Source organism: Chiloscyllium punctatum, chromosome 11 (assembly GCF_047496795.1).
Source record: "Chiloscyllium punctatum isolate Juve2018m chromosome 11, sChiPun1.3, whole genome shotgun sequence".
In the NCBI taxonomy this organism is placed as follows: domain Eukaryota; kingdom Metazoa; phylum Chordata; class Chondrichthyes; order Orectolobiformes; family Hemiscylliidae; genus Chiloscyllium; species Chiloscyllium punctatum.
Genome location: NC_092749.1, coordinates 114,347,955 through 114,358,903, shown reverse-complemented (window position 1 = coordinate 114,358,903; position 10,949 = coordinate 114,347,955). Strand labels below are relative to the sequence as shown.

The window sequence follows — 10,949 nt, the reverse complement described above, 5'->3', positions numbered from 1 at the left end:
CAAATCATATTTGACTAGATAGTTTTTTCTAAACTTCGTAAAATGACGTGTCTAAAAAGTAACTTGCTGTCACTGTAGTGTTAATTAAAATTTATCTTAAGTAACCAGTGTGCATATAGTTTAAATTGTTTTAGCAAGTTTGTGGATTGCAACAAGTGGAAGATAATCTGTTATTAGCAAGAGGAATGTGGAACCAAGGCCCACATCATACCAGCCATGATCTTATTGAATAGTGAAACAGATCGGAGCTGAATTTGGATTCATGGATAGGTATCAGTGTTTGCAACTTGGTGTGAACCTGGGTTCCAAAGCCGAACATTTAAGCAGTTAATCCAGAAACAATAGCAAAAATCTCCATTCCCACATACCCACACAGTGAGGGAATTGCAATAATATCCAGCAAAAGGTCACACCCATTCTAAAAGACTTATAGTAAGAAAGTGGATGACTGAAGATGACATGCAAGATTATAGCACGACTTCCCTCCAACTGTTATTCTTGCACGAAAGAATTCCTGTTTGAGCTGAAAGCAAAAAATAGTTACACAAGTGATCAGAAAAAGACACCAAGTGGGACTTGATGCCAGTGAAAGGGAGGCTGGCACTGTGTTACTCAGGGCTCACAGGTTACACAGCTTAATGTTACTGACTGTTGACATGGCCTCCTTTGAGAAGGTCAAACAGCAACTTGTATTTCTGTGCCAGTCTTGCACAATGCCAAAATGCTTCACATAAGCTGACTGACTTGAAGGAGCCATTAGAATAGGGGGATCAAATGCTGTATTGAGGAGAAAAATGGAAATTTAAAGACAAAATTACAGAATGTTGGGATTGGACAGAAAAAACAATGGTGGAAAGATATAAACCAGTCAGAGCTGTTCCATTAAGGCTGTTCCACCATTCAGTAAGATGGTAGCCTCCACTTCTTTGTCACCCTCTCCACCCCTCAACTCCTTGTGGATCCAAGACCTAACTCTGCCTTGTATACTCTCATTGTGGCAGAGTCATTTAATGCAGGGTCTGGGTCAAAGACCAACAACCCTCAAAAGAAATGCTTCATCTAAAAGTAATTTCTCTTTATCCAGTCCCAAGTTTCCCCATGAAGGGAAACTTATTAGCATCATCTTTCATTCTGTTAAACTCTGATGAGTACAGGGTCCAACCTACTCACCCTGTCCTCAGTAGAGGACCTGGTCAGCCTCTTTGAATGACCTCCAATGCAAACATGTCCCTCCCAGAGTAGCAAGACCAATGGCAGACATAATATTTCTGATGTAGTTTCACCAATGTCTGATATAAATGCAGCAAGACTTCACTGTTTTTATACTCCATGGCCCTTCCATTAATGGCCACCCGTTCATTCTATTTCCCTTCCCAATTACTTGCTGTACTTGCACACAATATTTCAGATTCACGTAAAGGACATTCTGCAGTTACAGTTCATCTCCATCCTGCCAAAGTAAACAATCTCACTTTCCATAAAATAACCCACCTGCTAAATTTCCCCCTCCTTCACAAACTATCCATAGCTGACATGTTGTCCTCATCACATTTTGCTACTTTAGCATGCAGTCAATCAAGTCCCTCAGGTCAATGCTCAGCACTAATCCCAGTGACACTCCACTCACTACAGTTTTCCAATCTTAAAGTAATCCATGGGAGGGTGAACAGGCCCAGAGAAGTGTAGGAGTTGGGAAAGGTTAGAAAGCAGCCATGAAGGGACATTGCATTTGCCTGTTCCTGTGGAGGGTAAACACCAAAAGACTGGGTGGGTCTCAGTGTTTCTGTGAAATTGATTTGTTATGATTATACTTCATTGAGATCATGTATTTCAATGTTTTCTATGTAATTAATAAATACATACAAAATAAAAAGAAATGTGGAAGAAAAAGTGCCATTAAGCATTTTATTTAGAATGAGTAAAAATAAATTTGAAGTAAATCACCCTTAACCATGCTTAAAATATTTTAATTAAGTCCTTTCAAATTATATGGGTCCCTAGACTAGTCCTAAAAAATGAAATGAGTTAGCATGCCTGATATACTGTAACTGTTTACCAAACTTTCTGGAGAAAAGAACAACCCATCAGTATCCAGATGTACAGTTTCTAAAAATCCACAAAAATAAATGAAATTCACTTGTAAAAATGTCACCTGTTTTGAGCACCTCTTCAGTAAGCAATGTCCCTGTGCTCTCAAATGCAGTTTATAAATACAAGCCATTTTCCAAGGCAAATGGGAATCATAACAACCAGTGATCTACATTTTGAAAACTGTCATCCACAACCAAATCTACATTGAGATACAACAAATGAGATATATGCAGAATAAATAATTAAGACATTTAAAGCTCTGCAGCAGTTTAGCCCACTTTTATCTCGCAGGCTGTGAAGCTTTGTGGACCATTCTCTGCCACCGTGTTAGTTCTAAGTAATTCTAGAAAGTACAACATTCATTAAACACTTCTTCAGTTGTTTAATGTTACATATGTGCAACAAGTTACAATATCCTGCAGACACAAGTTATATGCAGAGAATATGAAGGTACTGCAGTGTAATTCTCTCGTATCTCCACAGAAAGTACTTGCAAAATCAGATCTGACACATAACATTTCACTAAACTTTATTGATGTCAATGAACATGACAAACACTTATGCTGCGTGATGTGAAATGGCTAAACTTCATCTTCAGAGCAGATCCAATGTTGACATTTAAAACATGCCATTATAAACAAAATCAATTTCTATAATAAACCGACCGCAGGAAAATCTGATAACAGGTTATGAGATTTATGCACATTATTAATGACTGGCAACACTTTAAAGTTTAAAACCATTCTGAAAATGAAGTTAGTCTCAAGTTGGAAATCTCAGCCAATAGTGGCTTTTCAGTCCCCAATTGTGTGTCTGGAAGGGAAAGGGGCAAGTCTGTAGTAGTGTGGCTACATACAGTACAATTCAGGCAACGTTTCTTACTTTTGGGCCTATTAAATTTATTAGGAGAATGTGAAAGCTCTTAGCAGCAACCCCCACTGGACGGCTTCACTGGTGTGCTCTGGATGTTTACATTGGACTTTTCAGAACCACCAGATGTAGCTCCAGGACCCATTCGTTTTTTAATCTCAGCAGCCATTGTCATGAAGGCTTGTTCTACATTTGTTGCATTCTTTGCACTGGTTTCCAAAAATGGAATCCCAAGGGAGTCTGCAAATTCCTGTTGACCAATAAGAGGAAATCATTACTCAGCAAGAACAACTGTTGTTTATATAGCAATGCAGCAACTCTCGTGCACCTTACTATGGCACCACAGATAAAATACTAACACAGAAAGTTTCTTTCGGAACAGAAGTGTGATAATGCACATTGTTCAAGATGAAACATGCACAATTACAATAAAACAGATATTTGGATTAGAAATACCAAGAGCTCCAAGTGTGCATAACTATGAAATATTGTTTCATATTGAAACTAGCCAGAATTGCTAGGATCCAAGCTAGACAATGGCCCCTTCTATTGGATTACAGCAACACATGGACAAAAGCGGATGTGTTTAATCGAAAGCCATCAAAGTGACCCAGGGGAGATGGCGACAGGACACAGATTAACTGCATCATTAATTCAACTGAAACATATAATTTGACACAAAGCCACAAAAGGAAATGAGAACAGAAAGACAGACTTTAAGGAGCTTTTAAAATGAGAGAGATGCTGAGGTCCTCAGTGAAAGCAACTGAACACATGACCAAAATGATGCAAACTGTTGTAATCAGAAATATGTAGGCCAGAGCTGGACTGGAGATAAATCTGGGGGCTTTTGTAAGGCAGGAAGAAGATTTTGAAATTGAGACAGTGACAGGCACCGGGGGGACAATGCACTGCAGAAAACACAGGAGTGATGGGGGAATAGGATTTGGTTAGCAGAGGTCAAGTTTATAGGATTAAAGTCTGGGCCACTCAGAGACCAATGTTTAAAAACTACACTGAAATGAAATTTGTGCATGAACACCACTGCTGATAATCAAGTATGTGAACTGCAGAAATGCTCAACTATTACACTGCTTCGACTTCATATAGATACCAGCACAGATAAAGAAAATAATTGTGCAGGAAAGTTCAAATTAAGCAGCTTCTTAAAAGATTATAATTAAGCCTCAGTGCTTAAAGAAGCCTGCATCATACATTACACATAGGTAATCCTGGTGGGCAGGTAGCCCACAGGTAGCAGACAAATGCTGGAAATCTGGCATCATGAGCATACAGCTGGCATATAACAGGATGGAAAGCCAGGAATGGATCACCATGGTTTATCGCAACTCCAAAAATATCATCTAATATACACTTCAAGTAGGTCAATTTTAAAAATCTAAAATTGAACTGGCTCCCACTTGAATTTTATGCAAGACTTACACTTAAAGTCATAGAGATGTACAGCATGGAAACAGAGCCTTCGGTCCAACCCGTCCATGCCGACCAGATATCCCAACCCAATCTAGTCCCATCTGCCAGCACCCGGCCCATATCCCTCCAAACCCTTCCTATTCATATACCCATCCAGATGCCTCTTAAATGTTGCAATTGTACCAGCCTCCACCACATCCTCTGGCAGCTCATTCCATACATGTACCACCCTCTGTGTGAAAAAGTTGCCCCTTAGGTCTCTCTTATATCTTCCCCTCTCACCCTAAACCTATGCCCTCTAGTTCTGGACTCCCCTTCCCCAGGGAAAAGACTTTGTCTATTTACCCTATCTATACTCATGATTTTATAAACCTCTGTAAAGGTCACCCCTCAGCCTCCGACGCTCCAGGGAAAACACCCCCGGCCTGTTCAGCCTCTCCCTATGGCTCAAATCCTCCAACCCTGGCAACATCCTTATAATTTTTTTCTGAATCCTTTCAAGTTTCACAACATCTTTCTGATAGGAAGGAGACCAGAATTGCACGCAATATTCCAACAATGGCCTAACCAATGTCCTGTACAGCCGCAACATGACCTCCCAACTCCTGTACTCCATACTCTGACCAATAAAGGAAAGCATACCAAATGCCTCCTTCACTATCCTATCTACCTGTGACTCCACTTTCAAGGAGCTATGAACCTGCACTCCAAGGTCTCTTTGTTCAGCAACACTCCCTCGGACCTTACCATTTAGTGTATAAGTCCTGCTAAGATTTGCTTTCCCAAAATGCAGCACCTCGCATTTATCTGAATTGAACTCCATCTGCCACTTCTCAGCCCATTGGCCCATCTGGTCAAGATCCTGTTGTAATCTGAGGTAACATTCTTCGCTGTCCACTACACCTCCAACTTTGGTGTCATCTGCAAACTTACTAACTGCACCTCTTAAGATCTCTATTCAAATGTAACAATGGAAACCATTATCAGTGCAATAATTTTAAGAGATAAACTTTTTTTAAAGAGTCAAGTTTAGTTTTTAAGTATTTAAAGGTTAGGCTATTTCTTGCTATCGTCTAGTACTGCCAACATATTTGCAGATATGAATTCAAATACTTCCCTCACTACTAATGTTTCAGGAAAATGCAATGAAATGCTGGCCTTAAGTTGAACATCAGAGACTGACTTTTCACAACATACCTTTGCTGTTGTATAGTCCACTACTTTCTTTGTTGTCAGGTCACATTTGTTCCCTACCAATAACTTGTTAACATTTTCACTGGCATAACGATCTATCTCCTGAAGCCACTGCTTTACATTGTTGAAGGACTCCTGGAGGAAAGAAACAAAAATAGTTTGAAAAGGTAGCCGTCTCTTCCTCATCGTCCCAAAAGGTACATTCAGGAGCAGTTTCACAAACCCGGATCAGAGATTCCAGCCTGAAAGAGAATGATGAGGTTTACTTCCACTGGTCGCTCTTTTTGATTCGCAACCCAAATCTCATTTAAAGAAAAGCCAAAAAGACCAAAAATGCTCAGATCAAAAGGTAAAATATCTAATGGAGTTGTCTCTTTTCACAAAGAGACACATCTGGTGCAAAGAATTACCCAAAACCAAACCACATCTACTTTAAGATATGACTGTTCAGCTAATGTGTTGTTTTAGAAGAGGGGAATGTTTGGTTCGCAGAGCAGTTTTTTGAAGGGTTGAAAAATGTGATGCTGGAGAAACAGCAGGCCAGGCAGCATCTGAGGAGCAGGAAAATCGATGTTTCGGGCATAAGCCCTTCTTCAGGAATGAGACTGGTGTGCCAAGCTGGCTGAGATAAAGGGTGGGAGGTGGGGGGGTGGGAAGAGTGCTGGGAATACGATAGGTGGAAGGAGGTGAGGGTGATATGCCAGGGAGGGGGTGGGGGCGGAGAGGTCGGGAAGAAGATTGCAGATCAAGAGGGTGGTGCTGAATCCAGGGGTTGGGACTGAGATAAGGTGGGGGGAGGGGAAATGAGAAAGCTGGAGAAATCTACATTCATCCCATGTGGTTGGAGGGTTCCTAGGCGGAAGATGAGGCGCTCTTCCTCCAGGCGTCGTGGGGTCAGGGTCTGGCGATGGAGGAGGCCAAGGACCTGCATGTCCTTGGCAGAGTGGGAGGGGGAGTTAAAGTGTTCAGCCGCGGGGCGGTTGGGTTGGTTGGTGCGGGTGTCCCAGAGGTGTTCCCTGAAACGTTCCGCAAGTAGGCGGCCTGTCTCCCCAATATAGAGGAGACCACATCGGGTGCAGCAGATACAGTAAATGATGTGTGTGGAGGTGCAGGTGAATTTGCAACGGATATGGAAGGATCCCTTGGGGCCTTGGAGGGAGGTGAGGGGGGAGGTGTGGGCGCAAGTTTTGCATTTCATGCAGTTGCAGGGGAAGGTGCCAGGAGTGGAGGTTGGGTTGGTGGGGACCTGACGAGGGAGTCACGGAGGGATTGGTCTCTCTGGAATGCTGTTAGGGGTGGGGAGGGAAATATATCCCTGGTGGTGGGGTCTGTTTGGAGGTGGCGGAAATGATGGAGTATGATACAATAAAACCGGAGATTGGTGGGGTAGAAGGTAAGGACCAGTGGGGTTCTGTCCTGGTGGCGATTGGAGGGGCGGGGCTCAAGGGCAGAGGTGCGGGAAGTGGAGGAGATGCGGTGGAGAGCATCATCGGCCACATTGGAGGGAAATTGCGGTCTTTGAAGGAGGCGGCCATTTGGGTTGTTCGGTAGTGGAATTGGTCCTCCTGGGAGCAGATGCGGCAGAAGCGAAGGAATTAGGAATATGGGATGGCGTTTTTACAGGGGGCAGGGTGGGAGGAGGTGTAATCTAGGTAGCTGTGGGAGTTGGTCAGCTTGTAGTAAATGTCTGTGTTGAATCGGTCGCCAGAGATAGAAATGGAGAGGTCTAGGAAGGGGAGGGAGGAGTCTGAGATGGTCCAGGTAAATTTGAGGTCGGGGTGGAAGGTGTTAGTAAAGTGGATGAACTGTTCAACCTCCTCGTGGGAGCACGAGGTAGCGCCAATACAATCATAAATGTAGTGGAGGAAAAGGTGGGGGGTGATGCCAGTGTAGCTGTGGAAGATGGACTGTTCCACATATCCGACGAAGAGGCAGGCATAGCTGGGGCCCATGCGAGGGCCCATGGCTACTCCTTTGGTTTGGAGGAAGTGGGAGGATTGGAAGGAGAAGTTGTTCAGAGTAAGGACCAGTTCAGTCAGTCGAAGGAGTGTGTCAGTGGAAGGGTACTGGTTGGTTCGGTGGGAAAGGAAGATGCGGAGGGCTTTGAGTCCTTTGTGATGGGGGATGGAGGTGTACAGGGACTGGATGTCCATGGTGAAGATAAGGCGTTGGGGACCAGGGAAGCGAAAATCATGGAGGAGGTGGAGGGCGTGGGTGGTGTCCCGAATGTAGGTGGGGACATCTTGGACTAAGGGGGACAGGACCGTGTCAAGGTATGCAGAGATGAGTTTGGTGGGGGCAGGAGCAGGAGCAGGAGCAGGCTGAGACAATGGGTCGGCCGGGGCAGTCGGGTTTGTGGATTTTGGGCAGGAGGTAGAAACGGGCGGTGCTGGGTTGTGGGACTATGAGGTTAGAGGTGGTGGATGGGAGATCCCCTGAAGTGATGAGGTTATCCATCCACAGCCTCCAACCTCAGTCCCACAACCCCGCACCGCCCGTTTCTACCTCCTGCCCAAAATCCGCAAAACTTGTGCCCTCACCTCCCTCCAAGGCCCCAATGGATCATTCCATATCCGTCGCAAATTCACCTGCACCTCCACACACATCATTTACTGTATCCGCTGCACCCAATGTGGCCTCCTCTATGTTGGGGAGACAGGCCGCCTACTTGCGGAACGTTTCAGAGAACACCTCTGGGACACCTGGACCAACCAACCCAACCACCCTGTGGCTCAAATTTCAACTCCCCCTCCCACTCCACCAAGGACATGCAGGTCCTTGGACTCCTCCATCACCAAACCATAGCAACACGACGGCTGGAGGAAGAGTGCCTCATCTTCTGCCTAGGAACCCTCCAACCACAAGGGATGAATGCAGATTTCTCCAGCTTCCTAATTTCCCCTCCCCCCACCTTATTTCAGTCCCAACCCCTGGATTCAGTACCAGCCTCTTGACCTGCAATCTTCTTCACGATATCTCCGCCCCCACCCCCTCTCCGGCCTATCACCCTCACCCTCTTCCACCATATTCCCAGCACCCCCCTTTTTATCTCAGCTCGCTTGGCACAGCAGCCTCATTCTTGATGAAGGGCTTATGCCCGAAACGTCGATTCTCCTGCTCCTTGGATGCTGCCTAGCCTGGGTTTCTCCAGCACCATATTTTTCCAACTCTGGTACTCCAGCATCTGCAGTCCTCACTTTCTCCCAGTTTTTTGAAGGACCTGTTTCATTCAGCAAACCAGACAGACTTAGTTTAGTGCATCAACTGTGCCCTTGAATGTCCATTGAGGTGTTATTCTCAAAACCCGAAGTGGGATTTAAATTTACATTTTGGTTCAAGTGGTACATGCATCAGTGATCAGGCCAAGCTATAGAAATCAAACAAAGAAATTTTATCCATTGAAATCTCTTGCTCCAGAAAGATTCAGACGAACTGCAATGACTCCACTGGTGTTGAGTGAGATCTGTTCACTGTACACAGATTAGAATCAAGATATGATCATCCACATTTGTCCACCGTGTCTATTTATTCACTGAAGTAAACAGGGAGTGTTACAACATTTAACTACTGGCCGACATCATTTTCATGAATAGTTTTGGTTTTAATGATGAACTGTATCTGCCCAATATGCTTTCACGTTTTCCAGTGTGTTTATCAGTTCAAATTTGTATGATTGAAATTAACAAAAGTTAACTATATTCAACACTTATTAGCGCATTTCATGGGTCAATTTCATTCACTTAAAAGGCACATATTTATGTTTCGATTGTAATTGCAAGATCCCCAGTCTTTATTGTACAATATTCAGCTCTTCAACTCACCCAGGAAAAGAAAACCTATGCCCAAAGGTAATAAAATAGACTGACTGGTACTTTATAAAGAATGCAAAGAAGCTTAAATCAGACAATTAAAATGAAGCAGGGGAGTGGTGGGACTGAAGACAACAGATACAATCCTCTGTCTCTATCTACCTAGACAACCTTTTGCATAAGAGCTGTACAGCACAGGAACAGACCCTTCAGTCCAACTCATTCATGCTGACCAGATAGCTTAAATTAATCTGGTGTCATTTGTCTAGCATTTGGTCCATAACACTAAACCCTCCCTATTCATATACAGATGCCTTTTTAAATGTTGTAATTGTACCAGCCTCCACGACTTCCTATGGCAACTCATTCCATACACACATCACCCTGTGAAAAAGTTGCCCCTTAGATCCTTTAACATCTTTCCCCTTTCACCTTAAACTGATGCCCTCTAATTCTGGACTCTCCATTCTGGAGAAAAGCCCTGTCTATTTATCCTAGTCATGCCCCTCATGATTTCATAAACTTCAATAAGGTCACTCCTCAGCCTCTGAAGCTCTAGGGAAAATAGCCTCAGCCGCCCCTGATAGCACAAACTCTCCAACCCTGGCAACAACCTTGTACATCTTTTCTGAACCCTTTCAAGTTTCAGAACATCCTTCCTATAGCAGGAAGACCAGAATTTCATGCAATATTCTAAAATGGCCTTACCAATATCTAATATAGCTTCAATATAAGCTCCGAACCCCTGTACTCAATGCTCTGACCAATAAAGGAAAGCATACCAAATGCCTTCTTCACTATCCTATCTACCTGCAACTCTACTTTTAAGGAGCTATGAACCTGCACTCCAAGGTCTCTTTGTTCAGCAACACTCCCTAGGACCTTCCCATTAAGTCCTGCTAAAATTTGCCTTTCCAAAAAGCAGCACCTCACATTTATCTAAATTAAACTCCACCTGCCACTCCTCAGCTCACTGGCCCATCAGATCAAGGTCCTGTTGTAAAGAGGTAACCATGCTTGACGTCAAGAGCTCATTTTCATGAACAGATTGAGTTTTAATGATATAACTACATCTGACCAACATGCTTTCACTGTGTAGTTTTACGGTACCTGGTCTGTAACATCATATACGACTATGATGCCATGTGCTCCTCTGTAATAACTGGACGTGATTGTTCGAAACCTTTCCTGACCAGCTGTGTCCCACTGGAAGCAAGAGAAACAGAAATTCCTTTTCAGTCAGAGTTGAAATCATTGCAGCTAACGGGTCAGAATCTTAAACAATAATTATTCTGAAGTGGATGCCAGCTATTATTGCCCGTGCATGTTGTATTTAAAAAGAAACTCACTTGTGGGATGTGGGCCTCACAGACCAGGCAAGCTTTTATTGCCCATCCCCAGTTGCCCTTGAGGTGGTGGCGGCAAGGTGCCTTCATGAACCACCACAGTCCACGTACCTTTAGGGCGGGGGTTTTCAGAATTTCAACCCAGGAACACTGAAAGGACAGCCATAGGTTTCCAAATCAGGATGGCAAGCAGCTTGAAGATGGT

At 43.8% G+C, this 10,949-nt stretch overlaps 1 protein-coding gene across 1 annotated transcript in view; it reads right to left on the bottom strand.

Annotated features, from left to right (window-relative positions):
- Nucleotides 1–2,453: 2,453 nt before the first annotated feature.
- Nucleotides 2,454–10,949, bottom strand: part of LOC140483404 (ras-related protein ORAB-1-like) — a 39,776-nt gene continuing 31,280 nt past the window's right edge. The window contains exons 4-6 of the mRNA XM_072581653.1: nucleotides 10,509–10,604; nucleotides 5,593–5,724; nucleotides 2,454–3,211 (exon numbers count right to left, since the gene is read on the bottom strand). Of these exons, the coding sequence (XP_072437754.1) occupies nucleotides 3,014–3,211; nucleotides 5,593–5,724; nucleotides 10,509–10,604 (426 nt within the window). The 3' untranslated portion in view covers nucleotides 2,454–3,013. The remainder of the gene's footprint in view (nucleotides 3,212–5,592; nucleotides 5,725–10,508; nucleotides 10,605–10,949) is intronic.